Below are 23,383 nucleotides of genomic sequence, written 5' to 3'. Positions count from 1 at the left end.
CTAGTCTCTACTGAATAACAAGCTAATCATTGCTCAGGGCGGCCAGGAGCTGGCCTGAGCCTAGAGGAAGAATTTGTGGTCAGACTCCAACCCCCACGGGGAAAAAGCACTAGATTTTGAGGGCTTATCCGAAGGGCAACAACATTTTCTAAGTGTACTGGCATCTCAAACTTTTGGGTGAGAGGCAGAAGGAGCTAAATGAGCCTTGGAAATAACAGCATGACTCATGGACTGAGATGCAAAGTGGCTATACTTAGAACCCAGCTCCGGAGCACTCAATAGGTGGGAAGCAGGACAATTGATTTCTGTTTACCACACACCTTGCACACCTAAACTGAAAGGTCACAGTGGCCCAGGATACATGGATAATTGGAGGGAGTCTGTGCTTCTGTACTGATTTCTGGGCAAAACTTTCTTTTCCTCCATGGCTTCATGTATTTAACGAAAGAGCCATTTATGCAAAGACCAAATAGTAACCCCTACCCAAATGTACCACCTTTTCTTCAATTATGTGTGTAATTTAAGCAAAAGGATTTCCCTTGAATCTCTTCGATAGCCCACACCTTCAAGGGAGAAGCAGAGCCATTCTGGATATTGCACCATTTGAAATAAACACAGGAGGAAAACAGTTTCTTTTTAAGGAATGAAGACACCAGAAATGTTTCGAATGTGACCACTCATCTTCCATGCTTCAGCCCCAGACTTGGTAAAACCTCAGCATTTTCAGAGCAGTTAAAAAGCATTCAGTTCCTTTTGGTCTTTAAAAAATTGCCCGCTGGGCAGAGACAACCTCCATAGCTTTGGTTCATGGGAGCCAAAAAACATTTCTAATTTCACAGAGTCATGGGGAAGCAAGGATATCGATATTCGGGGCTCACTCTTGAATTTAAACATCAAAGTTTGATGCAATCCCTGCTCATAATACCGATATAAATCAGTAGAAGGCTGAACTGTTCTTTGGCCTCCTGGAATGGCTAAGATCCTAGGCACTGAAGAAAGAGCAAGCCTGCCATGGATCAAGTTGTTCTAGATGTTTTCTTAGAGAAATGGTAGAGCTGCTACTTTAGAAATCAATATAAAGGGCTGCTTTGCTGAGCGTCCAGGCCCTGGGACCCAGCTGAGGTCTTTAGTTGCAATAGAGTGACATCTAATGGTCATTATGGAGAAACACAAGCTGTAATCTCAACCCTGCGGGTTCCCTGGCTGGACTTGGGTGGCTCTGTTGTTCCGGTCTTAAGTTGTGTCCAACTCTTTGAGACCCCATGGACTGCAGCACGCCAGCCTTCCCTGTCCTTCACTATCTCCCAGAGTTTGCTCAAACTCATGTCCATTGAGTCAGTGATGCTATCTAACCATCTTCATCTTCTGCCGCCCCCTTCTCCTCCTGCCCTCAATCCTTCCCAGCATCAGGGTCTTTTCCAATGAGTCAACTTTTCACATTGGTTGGTGAAAAGTATTGGAGCTTTAGCTTCAGCTTCAGCATCAGTCCTTCCAATGAATATTCAGGGTTGGTTTCCTTTAGGATTGACTGGTTTGATTTCCTGGCAGCCCAAGAGACTCTCAAGAGTCTTCTCCAGCACAGAATCTGCCTGCACTAGGAGACCTGGGTTCGATCCCTGAGTCAGGAAGTTCCCCTTGAGGAGGAAATGGCAAGCCATTCCAGTATTCTTGCCTGGGAAATCCCATGGATACACTGAGGATTCTAAGGACACAAATGCTCTGCCTTACTGGAGAACAGAGGAACCAGAAATCAAATTGCCAACATCTGCTGGATCATCAAAAAACCAACAGAGTTTCAGAAAAACATGTGCTTTATTGACTATGCCAAAACCTTTGACTGTGTGGATCATGACAAACTGTGGAAAATTCTTCAAGAGATGGGATACCAGACCACTTTATCTGTCTCCTGAGAAATCTATATGCAGGTCAAGCAGCAATAGTTAGAACTGGACATGGAACAACAGACAGGTTGTAAGTTGGGAAAGGAGTACATCAAGGCTGTATATTGTCACCCTGCTTATTTAACTTTATACAGAGTACATCATGAGAAATGCTGGGCTGGATGAAGCACAAGCTGGAATCAAGATTGCTATGAGAAATACCAATAACCTTAGATATGCAGATAACACCACCGCTATGGCAGAAAGCCAAGAAGAACTGAAGAGCCTCTTGATGAAAATGCAAGAGGAGAGTGAAGAAATTGGCTTAAAACTCAAAAAATTCAGAAAACTAAGATCATGGCATGCAGTCCTATCACTTCATGGCAAATAGATGGGGAAACAGTGGAAATAGTGACAGACTTCATTTTGGGGGGCTCCAAAATCACTGCAGATGGTGACTGCCGCCATGAAATGTAAAGACGTTTGCTCCTTGGAAGAAAAGTTATGACCAATCTAGACAACATATTAAGAAGCAGAGACATTACTTTGCCAACAAAGGTCCATCTAGTCAAGGCTATGGTTTTTCTAGTAGTCATGTATGGATGTGAGAGTTGGACTATAAAGAAAGCTGAGTGCTGAAGAATTGATGCTTTTGAACTGTGGTGTTGGAGAAGACTCTTGAGAGTCCCTTGGACTGCAAGGAGATCAATCAAGTCAATCCTAAAGGAAATCAATCCTGGCTGTTCATTGGAAGGACTGATGCTGAAGCTGAAACTCCAATACTTTGGCCACCTGATGTGAAGAACTGACTCATCTGAAAAGACCCTGATGCTGGGAAAGACTGAAGGCAGGAGTGGGAGTGAACGACAGAGGAGAGATGGTTGGATGGCATCACCGACTCTATGGACATGAGTTTGAGTAAGCTCTGGGGGTTGGTGGACAGGGAAGCCTGGCGTACTGCAATCCATGGGGGTTGCAGAGTTGGACACGACTGAGCCACTGAACTGACTGGAGAAGAGTTTGAGCAAATTCCAGGAGATAGTGAAGGACAGAGAGGCCTGGCATGTTGCAGTTCATGGGGTCACAAAAGAGTTGGACACAACTTAGCACCTGAACAACAACAACAGAGCTACCTAAGTTTAACCCAGGAACTGGAAGGGCCGAGATGTTGGAGAACTGTCCCAAGGAATTAGCACTGTCTTTCTTGGGCATGTTTTGGAAAAGCAGCCTGTCTGGTAAGTGTCTGGCATCCTTGACTCAAACCTATTTTATAGTCAAAGAAGCTGTGTTAGAGTGCTTATGTGACTCTTCCAAGCTCATGCAGAAAGTAAAAACTAGAGTTTGTGGTGAAGTTAGTCTTCTATAATTTCATGTCTGTCATTCTTTCCACTACTGACCAGATGGGGTCCCCACTGCGGCCTCTCTTTTCACGGATTTGGTGTGTGTGTTGAAATGGGGAAAGTGGACAGGGCTGGCCCTCACCTCTGCTAAATCTCTTCCTCTGCTAAATCCATGGGGAGCACACAGGTGGCCATCAGCACACTCCTCTGGGCATCAGCTTTGTCACAGACCACAGGAGACCCGCCTGCCAGCAAATCTCCAGGGGCTGTTCGAGATTTGAATAGTTTCCCTCAAGCCCTTTACTCAGAATAGCTACTTAAACAGAAGTAGAAATAGTTATTGAGCCACAGTGGAATTTCCTCCAGGATAGCAACATTTGGTTTATTCACATCTTGCAGGAAAGGAACGAGGAAGAAGGCAAAAGGATGCGTCTTTGGACAGCACTATTACCTTGGATTCTTCTCTCATGAAGTCGTGGTGTTATGGACTGGACAGTGTCCCCTCAAAATTCATATATTGAAGCCCTAATCTCCTGTGTGACTGTATCTGGAAAGAGGATTTCAAAGAGGTGAAATTAAATGAAGTCCTAACAGTGGAGCCCTGATCCAGTATGACTAGTGTTTTCATATGAAAAAGAGCCCCGCCCCCGCCGGGAAATGTACACACAGAGAAAAGGACACGTGAGGATACAGAAGAAAGTGGTCCTCTGCCAGCCAAGGAGAGATGTCTCTGGCGAAACCATACCTGCCGATACCTTGGTCTTGGACTTCTAGCCTCCAGGAGTGACAAAATAAATTTCTGTTGTGTAATCCACCCAGTCTGGTTCTCTGTTATAGCAAACAGACAAAGATGGTTTTGGGTTTCCCTGGTGGTTCAGCGGTAAAGAATCCACCTGCTAATGCAGGAGACATGGGTTCAATCCTTGGAGGAGGGCATGGCATTCCACGCCAGTATTCTTGCCCGGAGAATTCCATGGACAGAGGAGCCTGGTGGGCTACAGTCCATGTGGTCTTAAAGAGCTGGACATGATTGAAGCAACTGAGCACGCATGTACAGATGGTCTCCTTCATCATCCAGGGGTTGAACTGGCAGGTCCCAAAGTTCTTTGGTTTTTTTTTCCTTTACTATTAATGTTCTGAACTCTGGACATGTCATAGATTGTTAGCCTCTCTATCTGAAGGGGAAAAAGCTCCTCAGGAGATCTAGAACAGAAGGAGGTATGTAGAACTTGTCAATCAGAAAACTTGAGGTCTTGGAAAGTGGTGAGGAATTCACCAAATTTCGTGATCACCAAAGAATTCAAACTTCCTTCTGGGGGGAGGGGAGTGGTCTGTCCTCTTGCTTTTGAAAAACTCCATTTCTGCTACCTAAGACTGGCTACATAATTTGCAGGTTCAGTGAAAAATGGGAACATGGGGTCCCTTGTTCAAAGACTGTGAGAATTTCAAGATGGCAACAGTAGAGAATTCAGCCCAGCACTGGCCCCTTTATAGCTGCCCAGGTTGCCTGTCCAGGGAAGCCGCCCTCGACTGCCTCTGCTACACCCTTCTGGACACCAGTGAGGCGAATCCATGTTGAAATCATCAACTGGAGAATGTTCCATAACATACACTGACTTTGGATCAGTTTTCCAATAAGGATAATGTTTAATCATATACATTGAGGGATTTCCCTGGTAGCCCACTGGTTAAGGTTCTGTGCTCCCAGTGCGGGGCGCACAGGTTCGATCCCTGGTCGGGGAACTAAGATCCCACAGGCCACAAGGTGCGGTCAAAAAAAAGTGAAAAAAGAAATTATGTACATTTAGATCAGGACTCCGTTTTACCGGGATGAGTGTACCACAGAAACTTGGTTAAGTTCATTTCTCTGAAACAGGTAAAGTTTAAACTCCTTTTATTTCAAGAAATAGTGCTTCTAGACTTTCCTGAAGCCAGAATTGTTCTATAAAAGTATCACAGAATATTACACAAGATTTTAAAAAACACAATATGCTTCCTAATAACTTGAAACCTTTTTTACAAAGCACGTCATTCATGACCATAAATATGTTTCATCTGTCATTCAGCCGGTGACACACACATCTGATAAAGAGTTAATTTTAACATATGTACAGAGTCTATGATAAAGACAAAGTTATCAAAGATTCAACTCTAACATATTAGGTTTTCTTTAAAAGAGTTTACCTTAAACATGTAAAGGTAACATAACTTACCTATGCATTTGATTATCTAAAATAAAATAAAATGAAAATTACCGTTAAGCTAAAAAATACCTTCTTGGGAAGTTGGCTAGGATACTGCAAACTCTCAGTGAGGTAATAATCCTTTTGCTGGTACCGAAAAATCTAAATAGGACAAATATTTTCAAGAACACAGAATTTCAAAAGCAGTTTTCACTTATGCCTTTAAAAAAATCAGAACCTGGTGAAGGCCTTAAAAGTAACCATACAACACACATGGTACATTTAAATTATGAAACATTCATGAGTTTGTTTTACTGAAAAAAAAAAATTCCTTATATAAATTCAAAACTAGATGTATTTTCTCAACACTTAAGCTTATTAGCCAGGTCAAGAAAACAAAACAAAGATTAAAAAAAAGTCTTCAGTCCTTTTATCCTGTTAAGCAAATAATAAAAATTTAGCAGTTTTAAGCAGATGATGAACACTTTGAGGCTAGGCACAGAGAAAGCAGGCAATCTTTGTTTTGTTTATTTGTTTATTTTTACCGCCAACATCCTTAGCCATGCCTTTCTGCTAATCGATTTTAGCAAGTCGAGGTAAAACATGCATTATTTTCTGACAAACGCGTATGCTGAACAATATGTGATGATACTGTCTGTCATCCTTGGGGTCCGTTTTCCTTTATTACACTGAGAGCAAGCAGTGAGACTGTGACAAGCCTGGGGGAAAAATAAGACTAACCAAATAGACATGGCATTCCCATCTCAAAGTGCAAAAATCACTGAGTGAAAAATGAGGGCATTGAAAAATTCCAGTGGTTAAAAATGAATTGAAACCACATTACGCACACAGTGGAAAACAGATTGAAATTTCACTGAGGATGTCAAGTTTCAGAAACTCAGAAAGGCACAATTCTAGCCATCTTGATAACATTTGTATACACACATCCCTAGAACTTTCAAAGGTTAATACTGTTTTAGCGCCCCCCCAAACAAACAAAACCCCACAATGCACCTTTCTTTCTATTCTTGACAAACAGTGACTTAGAAGACCAAGTCCCTAGGTGCACACCACTGACTTCCACTGCACAGGTGTACCTGGGGCAGTTTGGAATGCTGGTTGTCATGATCACTTTTATTAGTTTACTAAGAACAAATTAAAAAAAAAATACTGTGTTTAGGGTAAGGTCACATGGCATCTAATCAGAGGAGAGTGGAAACGAGGCACTGCCTTCTAGACTCTGTAGGCTCCCGGCCCTGTGATTCTTCTCCACTTGGTTTGACATCCTCTCTGTGATGCTGGAGGAAACAGGCGGCCCCCTGGTGGACTCTCTGATCATCAGATCTGTGGAGTTAACATCAGGATGGGCAGAAAGCAGCAGCTGATCTTCGGAAACATCTTCCTTTGGACGACCGTCCTGGGGTCGGCCCTTCTGCTGCCTGGGTCTAGGCTGCACCAGCTCTGTCATGCCATTGCCGCTGAAATCAGTTTCAAGGTGATTGATCCCTTCATGCTCCATCCATTTGTCAGTTTTATGATTTCTCCAGTGTTCAGAATCCAAACGATGAACTTCGGGAATGTCATTGTTCCATTCAAGTTGACTGTCTGGAGTGAATGTTGGTTGGCTGGAATGCAGGGTGGGAAGGTCAGCCAGCAAGGTCAAAGGAGGCACTTCCCCAACCCTAACCGTGGGGTCTTCATCCATCTCTGCTGGGGCTGAGAGGTCAGCAGACATAGCCAGGAACCCATCACTTGGAGCACTTTTAGTCTCATTGGCTTGGTTTTGCTCATGGTGACTGTTCAGCAGTGCAAATACTCTATCTACATCCTTCAAGTAATTAGTCCAGTCAGCCAGACTAAGTCTATAGTTTTGTCTGTCCTTATAGGCGCTTCCATTCACGTATACATCCTCGGGGCCTTGCCAGTTGCCATCTGCAGTGAGACTGGGCAGATTAACCTTCCCATCCATCCCATAACTGTCCTCTGTGAAGAGAGATGAAGGTGGATCATTAGTGAGAAAACATGTCCAACCTATTGAATAAGCAACTTGCATTGTTTTTGTGGCACAAAGCAATTTGAAATAAACATGGAAAAGTATGTGTCTCTAGTAATTTGTTATAAAGGACTGGCCTTAGGTTACAGAAGTGACTGAATGAGAATGAACTTTGGAAAGAAGGCTGAACGAGGGAGGAATTCTATAACAGGCTTGGTTGGTACTGAGAATACACTGGTATTACCTGTCAGGGGGCTTATGATTTACTCCTGGTTCTACTCAAGTCACTGATGTAACCAGGAAATCAAGTGTGTTAGTCTCTCTGAGTCTTGGTCCCTCATCTACCAAATATAGCTATGTGTTAAAACCTTTATTACATACAGAGCTGCTAGATGAATGATGTTTCAAAGTAATTAATGTAACAGAAAACACTTTGTAAGATATTTTTATTATTTTATGCTCCCTGATGGTATAAAAACACATTTGAATGCAATTAAATATTTGCATCTATTTAACTTCAAATTAGATAGATGTTTCTTTTTTTTTTTCCCCCTTTGCTCTAAAAATTCTGTCCTTTAAAGAAACCAGCCACTGAGTGGTTTTGCACAGCATTCAATGAACCCACCAGCTTTCTCGCTCTGATTTTTCTACATCATCAAAATGACTATAGTTCTGCAGAAAACAATGTCTTTTCCCTGGGTGTACCCAAGTACCACTTAAGAAGAGGTGGCCTAGATGAAGGCAATGAACTACCTAGAAAGCAATACAAAGAATCCTAGAATCTTCAAATCACCTGTAAGTTAAAAAAAAAATTTAATACCAAATGCCAGTAGAGCTGCGTGTCACAGCTTGGGCACCAGCCCTGGGAAGACTATATAGAAGAGAAAAGAAGGAAGTGAGAATGGAGTCAAAGATAGACTTGAAACCATTGCTGGAAAGAACGTCAATCTGTGGTATAAAACTCTGTAGAGTCTTGGTAAATTGTGGTTGTGACAATGAAGAAAAGTATGAAGGGAACATGAATGGAGATGACAGTCTTGAAAGGCATTACTTTGCGGGGGAAAAAGGATACAAAGGAAGAGAGAAATGGCCTTCAAAAACTGGGTGAAAAAAAAAAAAGAAAAAAAGAAGAAAAAAAAAAAACTGGGTGATGAAGGGAAAAAGAGGCCAAAAGGGTGCAATTTCAGTCCTGTAATAAAAAAGAGAAACAGACAAACTGGAGGACACACAACCTCTTATAACCCCATCCCCAAATAATAATGCGACAAAAAGTAAAAAAAAAAAAAAAAGTATGCTTGGGTACACTGACAGAAAAGGATCTTCTTAAACTAGACATCTTGGAAATACTTGAAGTCCCTGAAATTAATAAAAGCAGTCTAAATGTAAACAAAATTATTACAAAGGAACATAGAAAATAAGCATAAAAGTCTACCATCTTATGAAAAAGCCCCTGCCAAAATAAACCCGAAAGTGAAGAAAACCACAACATAACACTGTGAAGTAAATGAAATCTCCAATCAAGTATCCCAGGATGTGAAAGCCACCTTAGATCAAACAGTAGAGTCTGAACCAAGGGTCGGATATCCAGCCAACCTCTCCTTTAAGTGTCAAGGCTACAGGAAAAAATTTTCAAACATGACAGAATGTAAAGAACATGGGACACATCAGGTTATCTTGAACAGTCTCCTAGAGGGTGAGTTTCATTCAATCAAGAAATCACTGAGGAAACGTCAGCAAAAGGATGGGTGGTGAGCATTTAACACATTTATCAGATCCAGGAGTGAAACAAAATTGATAAGGCAAAGAACAGAAAAAGGACATATCTAATTAATAAATATTGATATAAATAAAAACCCTGGTTCTTGAAAAAAAATAGGATCCAAACAGTAACTAGCTTACCTAATTATGAAAAAAGGGACTGATTTAAAATAGACAAAATAGAAAATGACAAGGGAGAAATAATGATTGAAATATACAAAATTTAAAAAGTAAACAAGTACTCTGCAGACATCAAAGCAAATCAATGGAAAAAACCTAGATGAAACAGATAATTGTCTAGGAAAATATGTTTTATTGAAATTGATCCAATAGAGGTAGAAAGTTTAAACAGAACAAGAAGGAAACAGAACAGAACAGAACAGAAACAGAACAGTCCCAAAGAAGGAAAATAAAGGTTTATTACCTTTATATAATTATATGTTTATAAAAACTACTTAAGAACTTTCTATCAGTGTTATAAGAACTACGCTACAAAGAAGCTTCCCCGGCGGCTCAGCAGTAAAGAATCCGCCTGCCAATGCAGGAGACACAGGTTCAATCTCTGGGTTGGGAAGATCCCCTGGAGGCGGACATGGCAACCTACTCTAGTATTCTTGCCTGGAGAATTCTACGGACAGAGGAGCCTGGTAGGCTACAGTCCATCGGGTTGCAGAGAGTTGGACATGACTTAGCGACTAAAACAGCAAGCAACAAAGAAGCAACAGGTCACTATAGTTTCACAGGAGAATTTTACTAAGCCTTCAAGGAAAAGAACATCTCAATGCTATACTAACTGTTCCAGAGCACAGAAGATCAAAGAAAACTTTGAAGCTCTTTCTACGAAGCAAGTCTAACCTTGTTTGCTGTGGCAGGCAGAAGAGTGTACTCACCTTTCAAAGATGTCCACATCCTAATCCCCAGAGACTAGGTATTGTTGCCTTACATGCAAAAGGGACTATACAAATTCAAACTGAGTTATGGATTCTGAGGTGAGAAGGTTATCCTAGCGTAGCCAGGTGGGGCCAATGTCATCCTGAAGATCCTTTTTAGGAAAAGGAGGGCAAGCGAGTCAGAGGAAATGTGACCTTGGAAGCAAAGAGGTGTGTATGTTGGGAGGGGAACAGGTAGGTGTTGAGACTTGAAGACGCTGAATTTTCAACTTTGAAGATAGAGGAAAGGGCCGTGAACAAGGAATCCAGGCAGCTTCTAGAAACTGGAAAAGGCAAGGAAATGGACTCTTCTCTAGAGGCCCTAGAAGGAACACAGTGATTTTAGCCCAGTAAACCATTTCAGCCTTCTCTAACTTCTAGAAATGCCAGAGAATACGTTTGTATTGCTTTAAGGCATGGGGTAGGTATCACTTGATGGCATGGTGGTAAAGAATCTGCCTGCAAAGCGGAGATGCTGGTTTGACCCCTGGGTCAGGAAGATCCCCTGGAGAAAGAAATGGCAACCCACTCCAGTATTCTTGCCTGGGAAATCCCATGGACAGAGGAGCCTGGCAGGCTGCAGTACATGAGGTCACAAAGAATCTGACACAACTTAGCAACTAAACAACAACAGGCATGGGGTATCATGAGTTATGCCAGTAATAGGAAACCAATACCGAAAAAGATAACATAGCATAAACACAAAGACAGTTTCAGACCGAATCATTTATAAGATGACACAAAAATCCTAAATAAAATATTAGTGATAAGAATTCGATGTCATATTAAGAAAATAACACATGATAGTCTAGCATAATTTACTCCACAAATGGAAGGTTAGTTGGTCTACTCTTAGCAAATCTATTAATATAACATATCATATTAGATCTAAAGAGAAAAATTATCTCCGTATCTCCATAAACGCTGAAAAGGTTTTTGACAACCTCAACATGCTTTAAATACTAAAGACACTAAAAAATACTAGAAACGAATTGATGGCTATTTCCCTAACATAACAAAAACATATATATCTTAGTCCTAAAGCTTGCTTCTCACTTCACTTCATGGACAAATCCTGCAATTACTTTCACTAAGAACAGGGACAAGGTAACATTGTACTGAAAATATTAGCTTATTCAATTAGACAAATCAACGAGACACATAAATGGGAAAACAAGCAAAGCTATCTCTGCAAATGTTTGACAGTATACCTGGGAAATTGAAGAGAATACATGGCAAAGCTGACTGAAAAAAATTTTTAAAGGTAGCAGGTAGTAAAATTAATGTACAGAAACCAATAGCCCTCATATACATAAACCATTATCAAGTAGATGTTTTAATGGTGGATGAAAACTTTATGTAGTAACAAAAAACATAAGGTGGTTATAAATACACTTATCAAGAAATGTGCAAAACCTTTAAGAAAATACCTGTTAAAAGCTCTTGAAAGACCCGTAAATATAAAGACCCATAAATATACTTGACCAAATGGAAAAATGTCCTTTGTTTGACAGAGCATCACAAAGATATAAATTCTTTTCAATAATCAATATTTTATAATAACTATAGTTATAACTTCTAAAAATTATGAATCACTATAAAGTACACCTGTAACTTATGTAATATTGTACATCAACTATATTTCAATTAAAATAAAATAACTCTTCCTGACAATTCTTTCAGAAACCAGATAGAAAAATGGTCAAAGGCAGAACCAGATAATCTACAAAATATGCCAAATTTGCAGTTAGTGTGAGTTAACAATTCTGAAATTCCTCTCTGTGTACCGCAGCATTTAGATAATGACTGAATCCACAGAGGATAACAGGAACTGGGTTCCAGGGCCACCTGTCCCCCCACGGCAAACCTCACAGCGCCACCCAGTGGCCCTGGCCCTGACTCACACTCTAACAGCCCTAATGCAGGTCCCCTTCATTGTCTTAGGAAGCCAACCTCACCTCCAGACCCTTTAACTTCAAACCCTGGTCTTGACTCATCTCTTGGTAGAATGCCTTAAAGAGAAAAGTCCAACCATACTAGCAAGGCAGCTTGAAAAGAAAATGGAGCCCTGAGATGTGACCGAGAGAAGAAAGCTTTCTTAGGGCAACACAGAAAGTTAGTCGCTCAGTCGTGTCTCCTTGAGAACCCATGGACTGTAGCCCGCCAGCCCCTCTTTCCATGGGATTCTCCAGGCAAGAATACTGGAGTGGGTTGCCATTTCCTTCTCCAGGGGATCTTCCCGACTTACGGATTGAACCCAGGTCTCCTGCATTGACAGGCAGATTCTTTACTGTCTGAGCCACCAGGGAAGCTCAGGACAACATGGAGCACGGCAGTAAAGGCTACATTTTTTCCTTTTGCTCTCAAGAGATTCCGGTGGTTCAGAGAACACATTTGTGTGCTAAACTCTGGGTTGTCAGTGAGTGATGATGGAGATGGTGCTGGCTCTGACAAGATCTCTTTTGGGGTTTCTTATAAAATACAGTAGCATTCTTTTACCATTTACTATCCCCTTTCACATACCACTTTCTTCATGTGAATTTTTTGCACCCCCATATTATTATACCTGACTAGTAATACCCATCATTCCCAGGGCTTGCTATATGTCAGGCCTTGTTCTCAGTTTCTGACTAGCAAGACTGGGATTTGAACCCAAGGCAGGCTGGCTTCAGCATCCGTGCTCTAACCACAATACTGCACAGCCTGTAACACATGGCTATGTCACCCGTAACTGTCTGCAAGGCATGCACTGTTGCCACAGGGACAAGTGAATCAAAATGAGCAAAAGGCGTTCCTTAAAAGACTGAAAGTAGAGCTACCATATAATCTAGCAATCCCACTTTTGGGCATATATCCAGAGAAAAGTTTAATTTGAAAAAAGAAACGCACCCCAATGTTCACAGCAACACTATTCACAATAACCACGACATGGAAGTGATGGAAGTGTATACAGAGGAATGGATAAAGAAGATGTACATATATAGAATAGAATATTAGTCGTAAAAAAGAATGAAATGACGTCACTTGCAGCAACATGGATGGACCTAGAGATTATCATACCAAGTGAAATAAATCAGAGAAAGTCAAATATCATATGACATCACTTATATGTGGAATCTAAAAAAGGGTTAGGGTTAGGGATATCACTTACATGTGGAATCTAATAACAATAAACTTATTTACAAAGCAGAAACAGACTCACAGATATAGAAAACAAAGTTATGGTTACCAAAGAGGAAAGAGAAAGGGGAGGATAAATTAGGAGTATGGGATTAACAGATATCTAAATAATATAATGGCAACCCACTCCAGTGTTCTTGCCTGGAGAATCCCAGGGACGGGAGAGCCTGGTGGGCTGCCGTCTATGGAGTCGCACAGAGTCGGACACGACTGAAGCGACTTAGCAGCAGCAGCAGCATATAATATAATATAATATAATATAATATAATATAATATAATATAATACAGATACAACAAAGTCCTACTGTATAGCACAGGGAACTATATTCAATATCTTATAATAACCTATAATAGGAAATAATCTGAAAAAGAACTGATGTGACATGAAGCATAGCATATAGCATAGTGTGTGTGCTCAGCTGCGCCTAACTCTTTGTGACCCCGTGGACTGCAGCCTGTCAGGCTCCTCTGTCCATGGGATCTTCCCGGAGTGGGTACCATTTCCTTCTCCAAGATATATGTATAAAACTGAATTGCTTTGCTGTACACCAGAAACTAATACAACATTGTAAACCAACTATACTTCAAGAAAATGAAAAAGTCAACTTGTAAAAAAAGAAAAGCAAAAGCAATGTGAACAGGAGGGATGGTTGCTGAGGGTGGGCACCATGTGGCCTGCTGGCCTGCAGGGCGCGGACAGAAGGGTCAGGAAGCAGCCGTGCCAGCGTCAGGCTGCCAAGAACTGACCGTCTGGCCCATGCAGCCGTGGACATACACCATGCCTGCCGGAGAAGCTTGTCAAAGGTCAGCAGCGCCAGTTTTCACAGACCACGAGAAAAATAAACACCCCATTAACCTGTGGATCCTATTCTATTTTGCAACACAGAAATTATTACTTTCAACTCAAGCCAACAATTATTTCCTGAGTCATAGCGGCCACTTTACTGAACTGTATCCTTACCGTGAGCTTGTCCTAACCGGAAAATGAATAAGCAAAGCATTTCAGCTGCCCCTGCCTTATGCAACTACCATGCCAAAAAGAACAACAATAAAAAAGAAACTGAACTAGGGAGCAGACTTTTTAAAGACCTTCTAAATATGTCTAAGGATTAACCCACAAAATTGAAGGCAGTTTAAAGACTCTTCTGTAGTCAGTCTTGTCAAAGATACATCTTCTAAAATACTCTGCTGAATTTTCAAGTTCCAAATTCTTCAGGTGTGTTTGCTATCATGTTTATCAAAGGCTTTTGTAATCACATTTCATGACTGAAAACCCACTTTAATTAGTTTTCTTCTTTTTTCTTTCTTTCTAGTTTTTGGTGGCACTGCTTGGAATGTGGGATCTTAGTTTCCTGACGAGGGATGGAACCCATGCCCGCTGCACTGGAAGTTCAATGTCTTAACCACTGGACTGCCAGGGAAGTCACCTAATTAATTTTCTTAAAAAAAAAAAATCTTAAAGGATCGAAGCTTCCAAAATCCTGGGAGGACTAAGCATGGGTAAACTGGGACAGTAGTTTTTCTGACTTTCCCACATCTGCTGCCTGTCCATCCAACAGAGTGCAATGAACAGGGAAGGTTACATCAAACACTGCCTTTAAGTGTCCGGTGAGAACACAGGTGTGACAGGTTGATGCTTTCCTGTTTCATCATCTCCTGCCTACTGTGAGGATAGCAGCTGAAAGGTAGTTTGCATCATGGATTATGAAGTGGTAGAGTCTGAAAAACCAGTCATTTTGAGTTAAAGAGGATCCTTAAATTTGTCCATTTGTAAGGAATTCTAGAAAAGAAAAAGCAACAGGTAACGCGAGGTCACCGCGCACACAGTTTCGTGCCATGTTACCAGGGAAGGGATGAAATCAACAGCCAAAGTCACCAAGGGCGTGCCAAAATGACCCCAGAAACGACGGATGTGGCCCCATTTAGTGGTGGTGGTGACGGTGATCAGGGCAGGGGGAGTCCCAGATGTGCGCGCTAAGTTGCTTCAGTTGCATCTGACTCTTCGTGACCCTATGGCTGCAGCCTGCCAGGCTCCTCTGTCCATGGGATTCTCCAGGTAAGAATACTGGAGTGGATTGTCGTGCCCTCCTCTAGGGGATCTTCCTGACTCAGGAATCGAATCCTGAGTCTCCTGCACTGCAGGGCTGGAAAGCCCAAATCCCTTTAATCATGACTGGAATGGAGATGACATTCTTTATCTCAGAGCTATCAGGGGATGGCTTGTGAAGAACTCTTCCTTAGCTCCAACCAGACTTGTGTCTGTATCTTTTATCTCTGTCATGAGAGAAATAAAAGAGGGCCAGACGGAACATCACTTGGCTGTAGAATCGAGTGCCTCATAAAATAACTGTAAAGTCAATGTCTAGTGTGAGGTCCGCTTAAAATGCCCTGTTTGAGAAATGTCTTAAAGGGACCCCCGGGAGGCAGGCAGATGAGTCCCAGCGTGTGAGATAGTATTACCTCACATGGCCCGGGGGAGACCAGCTTAGGAGGGGTTTTTCTGTTCTGTCTTATGCATGAAGAAGGGATCTGACAGCTTCCCTGGTGGCTCAGGTGGTAAAGAATCCGCCTGCAATGTGGGAGACCTGGGTTCGATCCCTGGGTCAGGAAGATCCCCGGAGAAGGGGATGGCAACCCACCCCAGGATTCTTGCCTGGAGAATCCCATGGAAAGAGGAGCCTGGCGGGCTACAGTCCACAAGGTTGCAAAGAGTCGGACACGACTGAGTATAAGCACAAGCAGGCATAATATATATGCGGCTTGCCTGTGCTAAAAAAAAAAAAAAAAAAAAGGAATCTGAGACCAGAGCTCAGAAGGCTTGAGGGAGGGCGGGGGCCACCAGCACACCCTGGAAGGGCAATATTCTTCGGTTTCTCCAAGACAATATCAAAACGGGTGACACCAACGAAGTCCATGTTCCTTTGATGGAATCATTTCTCCCAAGAGGATTCATGAACTAAGGCTGTGCCTCAGTTTCCCCTCAGTAAGGTAGTAAGGACAGGTCCCTGCTGCCCCACTCAGCATGCTTCTGACAGACCTGCCTGAGGTCTCAGCAGGAAGTAGAAGGTTATGAGCAAGGGCTGACCCCGTCACTAGGTGTTTGGGGTCCTGCTCCCTGACCCCAGAGCACAGGGATGCAGGGGGGCTAGTTGGGGGGTGGCGAGGCTAGAGGGAAATAAGAAGACTGGGCCCAGGGCTGGTCTTCAAGCTTTCGTGTGTCAGGCACTGTGTCCATGATGTGCTGAGACCTCCCTGTGAGTCTCGACTCTGGGTACACCGACCCCACTCTCCCCCTTCACTCACCACCACCCTACAGAGCTTCTGAGCCCCAGCATGCCTGCTTTTATCATCACAGCTAATTAAGGACCGTGAGCAAGGAAGCGCCTTGTCTTTCCTCCAACGTCAGCTCTACCATGCTCTCTACATTCCCACGATCCCTTTTGTGATCCTGACGTCACATTTCATGAAATCTCCAACTCGTTGCCATGATGCCTCTCCAGCAAATCGACGTGTAAGAGCCACCAGGAAAATAATTCTCCCTGCTTTTTCCCAGGGCTCCCGGAGGTCATTCTGTTTCCCCCCGCTTCCCGTCATTCCATGCTACCAAGCACCATCCAGCAAGCACACAGGCATGAGTGAGTAAAGGCTCTGAGACACATCTGGTTGTGACAGTGAGTTGATTTCAAAGCAAAAATGATAGATCTGTTCCCAATGACACAAGACGGTGGAGAGAGCTGTTAGAACATGCATGCACCCCAAGCTATGCTCTGAGTGACACGGTGAGGGACGGAAATGAGTTAAAATGGCTCGATCATGCAATTATTGGGAAAGAAGCTGCCAGGGAGAATAAAAAAGTCTGAATACCTGTGCAGGTCATAGCTTCCTCCATCTTTATTTCCTGATATAGGAAAATATAAGAGTAATTTATGTTAGCTTTAGAACTCATAAAACCACCCCCTCTGTCCTGCTTCATGCACAACCTCTAAATCCTAGAAAGAAACATCGTGTGAAATACAGACAGCGCCGGAGTCCAACAGAGCTTTTCTGTTAGGTTCAAAGTGAGGATGGAAAGCTATAAATAAAAAAAGGGTTTAAGATAAAACATATTGGAGTTTACATGAAAAATAGGTGGGGGTGAGATAGGAGAGTCCATTTCAAAGTAATAAGACGAGTACTTCCCAAAGTCCAAGTAAGTCTCAGGAATAGTTAACTTTTGGTGAGTTTAGACTAAACCCTTGGAAAAGAGGGCCAACAATCATCTCTCTTAGGAATCGTCTAGAAGTGGACAGGATTGCTTGAAGTGTAACAGCAAAAACAGGCTCCACCTGGCACGTCACTCACCATTCAGAGGCTTGATCAGGTTTCACTAAGTAGAGCTGCCATGTCATCACCAATAAGAGGGCTATGTGCTTTGGGGAAGAGATATCATATTTCTAGTGCCTCTAATGGTTGTTCCAGTTTTCAGGCTGTAGGTTTTTTTTTTTTTTCCTTCAGGATTTGAGGAAAAGGTCAGAGACACCAGATATCTGAAAAGATTTAAGCTGAGTGGAGCTACTGACCAAGAGATCTGGGCTCTCCTGGCTGGTGATGAATTCCACCAAGGCGTGAATGGAGGGGTGGGGACTGACAGCAGTGATGGGACCGCCCACAGGATTTAGAATTTTCAAGCTGCAACCTGCAGCTTGAAAGCCTCCGGGACCCAATACTGGTGATGATGCTGCCATTTCAGGATGCATCCTGGCTTCTCTCCCCATCACTCACATGGCCCAGGGAGCTGCCTGCTTTTATTACTGGTGATTCTGTTGATGCTGGCTTCCAGGGGACCCACAGAGACACAGGCCCTTAAGGGCACTGAGAAAACCCAGCTGCCAACAGACGATTCTTACAAATTGCTCCCCACTGCCTATGGGTCCAGGCTTCCAAGGTGACACTAGTGGTAAAGAACTTGCCTGCCAGTGCAGGAGATGTTAAGAGACACAGGTTCAATCCCTGGGTCAGGAAGATCCCCTGGAGAAGGGCACAGTAACCCACTTCAGTATTCTTGCCTGGAGAATCCCATGGACAGAGAAGCCTGGCGGGCTACAGTCCCTGGGCTCTCAAAGAGTTGGACATGACTGAGGTGACTTAGCACATAGCACACGCCTATGGGTCGAACTCTTGGCCCTTTTGGGGTTGACATATTATGCCCTTGGCCAGCTCCAGCACTTTCTCCTTCCTTCTATGAACAGCTGATATTTACATTTCTATAGGAACTATGAGAAAATCAGTATTCTCATTAACCAGGAAAGAGCTGGGGCAGACACTGAAAAGAACTACTCTCCAGGAGCCAAAGGAGAAATGAGTGAGTCTAGCTCTGCAGACCAGGGAGGGAACTTCAGGCTGATTCCATGTCAGCCCTCTTAAACTTTCAGATCTCAAACAACATCCTGCTCAAACATCTCTGGTTTCAGACAGGAAATACTGGCAAAAGAAATCTAATTTAGTGTGTCGTGGGCAGGTATCCAATTAGGTAAGTTTCAAACTGTGAAAAGCAGAAATAGGGCATTGTGTGTTTCCATTCTAATTCTCTTAAAAAAAAAAAGAATTTCCCAGTTGACCTAGAGTATCTCTTATGACTGTTGACAGCAATAACAAATAACCCCCCGCCGCTTTCATCCCATCTTCCAATGGATGCTTTCATCAGATATTGAGGTTTACTAAGAGAATGCATCTTTGGGAGAGATGGAATGAAATGCCCACGAAATCTTCGGGGGTATTAAATTTTTCATTAGTGCACCCAGAGCTAAATTTATTGAGCAAAGTATGTTTGGAATTGCCTGGAAAGTTTCCCCTGTAAGAGTCCCAAATGATAGGCTTTCATATCTTCTCTCCCCAGCTATATGTTTCAAAGGCAGAAAACTTGACCACAAAAAGAATTTTCCAGGTACTATAGGAAGAAAAAAATTCTTTTTTTTCCTTACCAACTTCAAGGCCCTTGGGTCTTGGGTTGCACTGCTTATACCCTTGACAGCTCCTGAGTTCCATCAGCTGCAGGTGTAGCTGATTCAAAACGCCCCGTTCGACCGTGTGCACAGTGTTTGTGAGCTGTGGATGAAGAGCCCAGAACAACAGCTTTAAGCTCATGTTCTCCTTATTTCATATTCAATAGCTTCACAAAATGAGAACATATTGACTTACCTGATAAGGATCTGTATTCATATCAAAATACTCCAAAAAGCCAGTGGCAAACTCGCAGAATAGAAAGTTATGTGTCTCATTAACTGTCCGCAAACACCAGTAGGTGTTATTGTTAGAACTCGTGCAAGCACAGAAAGATCCCACTGTTGGTAAGAAAGAAAACAAAGGAAAGAGAGTGAGACAAGGTGGCAGCCTAGCTATTTCAACCTTTTCTTGTCTTCACATTTTAAAGATCATATTTTCTCTCTTGCAAATACTGTGTGGGTGGACATTAAGTGAAGTGAAGTCGCTCAGTCGTCTCTGACTCTTAGCGACCTCATGGACTGCAGCCTACCAGGCTCCTCCGTCCATGGGATTTTCCAGGCAAGAGTACTGGAGTGGGGTGCCATGGTGGACATTAAAAGTACTCTATTTCCCCCCCTTCTCTATACAAATTTGCTGTGAGATTAGGTGAAGATGGAAAAAAACAGTGGCGACTCATGAAGGTGAAGTTTCAGGCCTGTTCGTCTGCTGTCCCCTAAGTTCTGCTGGGTATTGATCCCTAAAACCGAGTGATGAGCGGAAAGAAGGAAGGAAAGTATCAGAACTCCTATTTATGGTTGTTGTCATTTTTTATAAAAATTAAAAAAAGGTTACTTAATAAAAAGATGGACCCAGGGCCTTAGTTTGTTTTGAATGTCAGATGGTCAAGTGTTACAAATGGGCCCTGGAAACAGAGGGGATTCTGCAGTGTACATGGGCTTGGAGAAGGCTTGAATCCAGCTCAGAGGATTTAGGGATGTCGAAATTTGTGATGTCACAGACTGTCCACAACACCTGAACATGAGAGATGGACAGTTACCATGAAGATGTCTTGTACCACGCAGAGGTTCACTGGTTAATTTGTAGAACGTATGTGAAAGAGCTGTCAAATTAAAGCTGCTACTGTGTGTTCATGTCCATCCCAAACTCCCTAACTCCCCCATCCTTCCTTCCCAGCAACTGTGAGTTCCTTCTTTAAGTTCTGTGAGTCTGCTTCTGCTTTTTAAGTCGCTGTGCATGCGTGCTCAGTCATGTCTGACTCTTCATGACCCTGGACCGGAGCCCAGCAAACTCCTATGTCCGTGGATTTCCTGGGAAAGAATACTGGAGTGGGTTGCCATATCCTACCCCCGCGGATCTTCCTGACCCGGGGATCGAACCCACGTCTACTGCATCTCCTGCACTGCAGGAGCATTCTTTACCACTGAGCCACCTGGTAAGCCCATGTAAACACAGTGCAAACAGACACTGAAGTCAGGATGCGTGAAAACAGAAAGATAAAACAGAAATGGTCGTAAGACAGGCCGTAGGTCTCCCTAAGAACGGTCTGTGGCTTCCTTGAAGTCTCCAAATTCAGTTAGAGAAGCACTGACCTGGGAGGCCTACTGCAATCCTTTCAACTAGAAGATCTGGTGTTTTAGCTACTCTGTGGGCTGGCTGGCCTTCATGCGAAAAGCTGGTATTGAAGGGGACTGAGGATAAATCTGACAGAGTCCCTGCGTTCAAGGGGTTTTACTTCCTTTTGTGATATGCAGAATGCGTTCTTGAAGAAAGCAGAAACGAAGTATATTCGGGGTAAAAGTGTTCACCCATTTATTCCGTTACTTAGTGACGGAGCAGTCTTGCTGGGCCAGAAGTCCGTCAAGGGCTGGGGACCTTGTGAAACATCATTGGGGAGAAAAACCCATGGAGAGCTTGGCATTTTCAAACAAAAGACCAAAATAAAAATTTCTAAAGAAAAAATGTAATTTAGAAGCAAAAATGATCCTAGTTGTCGGTATAGAAAAATGATACGATACTTTAATCTAGAATCTTTCTAGATTCCTGGATTCAAGCTGCTGAATTCCTTAGTCTAAGTAACTGGGTGAGATGCTGGCTGTCCACATGGTGGCAGGAAGTAGCATTTTTCTTTTTTTTTTTTGTCAGCACTGTGCAGCCTGCGGGCTTCCCAGGTGGCGCTAGTCGTAAAGAACCCAGCTGCCAATGCAGGAGATGTAAGAGACGTAGGTTCAATCCCTGGGTTGGGAAGATCCCCTGGAAGAGGGGATGGCCACCCACTCCAGTATTCTTGCCTGGAGAATCCCATGGACAGAGGAGCCTGGAGGGCCACAGTCCATGGGGTCACAAGGAGTCAGACAAGACTGAAAGGACTTAGCATGCATGTGTGCATGCTCAGCATGTGGGATCTTAGTTTCCTGACTAGGGATCGAACCCTGATGTCCCGCATTGGAAGGGCAGAGTCTTAACCACTGGGCCACCAGGGAAGCCCAGGAAGTAGCACTCAGGTGGAGCGACTCACGGTTCCAGAACGGGGCCGTCTGCCAGTGGCTGTTGTCGTGTGTGAAGCAGGTGAGGCCGGGGAGGCTGCACTCCTCGCCCTTGCGCTGCCTCTTCTTCTCCTTCCTCTCTTTCTTCCTCCTGCGGTTCTCCTTGTAAAGCTGCAGTTTGCTGTCTACTTCTTGAGCGGCTTCTCTATTTCAACAGAAGGGACGTTTAAATGATCAGAAAGCACTTTCTCAAGTGAAAACAGGATTGTTGCTCTGAGTCTCTCACACACATATTCAGGCACAAGATAACAGACACACAATAATAGATGGCCTTAAGTTTTCAGGGCTTCGCTGGTGGCTCAGATAGTAAAGAATCCTCTTGCGATGTGGCAGACCTGGCTTTGATCCCTGGGTCAGGAAGATCCCCTGGAGAAGGGAATGGCAACCCACTAAAGTATTCTTGCCTGGAGAATTCCATGGATAGAGGAGCCTAGGGGATTATAGTCCATGAGGTCGCAAAGAGTCAGACACAACTGAGCAACTTTCATTTTAAGTTTTCAGAGGGCCTCAAAGCATGGAATATAATCAGTGATACTGAAGACAAACTCATTAAGTGACAACACCCTTAGAATTTTACTATCTCAATAGGATCAATATTCTCTTCCTTATTGAATGCAAATGTTGATAGAAATAAATATCAATGTGACTCAGAAGATTCCACTAGCCACACCCTTTGGACAAGTGGCTCAGCCTCCTGGCAGCTCAGTATCTATCAGCCACTTGAATTAGGTTTCTAGAATTCTATCGAGAAATCCTAGAAAACAGGCTTGGAAAGAATAAAAAAAGAAGGGTTTTTTCTTTTTTGATTTGAAGGGCTCCAATTTTGTTGAGGCTCAAATATTAAATTCCTCTTATATGCTAATTTTACTATTATTTTAAAAAGATGTCGATTTCTTCCAGCTTTCAGAATTCAACATGATTGCAGGCTGCTCTACAGACCACAGGGACCTAATTCGGTGAGCCCACGTGTCCTGATCACTGCCCACAGAAAGCAGTGCATGGAGGACAAGCCAGTTACCAGCAGTGTATCGTCAGGGGGAGCACAGTGTATCGTCAGGGGGAACACAGTGTATTGTCAGGGGGAACACGCGGAATTAGATTAGAGCCCCACGTAATGCCCCCTCATGGGATTCCAAAAGCAAGGATTGCCTTGGTCCCTTGGCAAGATGTGGGCTTGTTTCCAACTTCGTGTGCTTCCCAGCTGCATCTACTTTTCTCCAGCCGCATCACTTGGAACAGAGTTCCAGTCCCCTTTCAGAAATGCCCAGCAAACAGTCCTTCACTCCCAGCAAATGTAGCAAATGGTTACTTACTTGAACGGGTGAAGGTGGCTCTTTAATTTCTCTTGCTTTTTCACCCCTTTCTCTTTGTTGTAATAGCTGCAGCAAGAAGGTTAAAAAGTGAGTTTGATAATCATGCATTTCATCAAATAGTTCATTTATAAAATGGAAGCAAAATGGAAGGTAGGCAGTCACTTTGTTATATGTAACAGTCTTAAAGGGACTTTTTTTTTTAACCTTCTGCTTGGGTTTATAACATATTTAATTTGACTGAAATGGTTTAGATCGTTATAATATACACTAGGGAATTCAATG

The 23,383-nt window shown here is 43.0% G+C and overlaps 1 protein-coding gene across 5 annotated transcripts in view; it reads right to left on the bottom strand.

Moving 5' to 3' along the window:
- Positions 1 to 5,097: 5,097 nt before the first annotated feature.
- The window catches only part of SULF1 (sulfatase 1), a 192,710-nt gene continuing 174,424 nt past the window's right edge, over positions 5,098 to 23,383 (bottom strand). For 2 of the 5 annotated variants that reach the window (XM_069600218.1, XM_069600219.1), the window contains exons 17-22: positions 23,102 to 23,167; positions 21,761 to 21,933; positions 19,441 to 19,583; positions 19,224 to 19,347; positions 17,128 to 17,161; positions 5,098 to 7,386 (exon numbers count right to left, since the gene is read on the bottom strand). In XM_069600218.1, the coding sequence (XP_069456319.1) occupies positions 7,356 to 7,386; positions 17,128 to 17,161; positions 19,224 to 19,347; positions 19,441 to 19,583; positions 21,761 to 21,933; positions 23,102 to 23,167 (571 nt within the window). In that variant the 3' untranslated portion in view covers positions 5,098 to 7,355. Of the gene's footprint in view, positions 7,387 to 14,550; positions 17,162 to 19,223; positions 19,348 to 19,440; positions 19,584 to 21,760; positions 21,934 to 23,101; positions 23,168 to 23,383 lie in introns of those variants that run through there. The other 3 variants (XM_069600215.1, XM_069600216.1, XM_069600217.1) reach the window with 2 other exon arrangements.

This window comes from Ovis canadensis, chromosome 9, assembly GCF_042477335.2.
Source record: "Ovis canadensis isolate MfBH-ARS-UI-01 breed Bighorn chromosome 9, ARS-UI_OviCan_v2, whole genome shotgun sequence".
NCBI lineage: Eukaryota > Metazoa > Chordata > Mammalia > Artiodactyla > Bovidae > Ovis > Ovis canadensis.
Note: the sequence above shows the minus strand (reverse complement) of the source record. Positions and strands in the feature narration are given on the sequence as shown.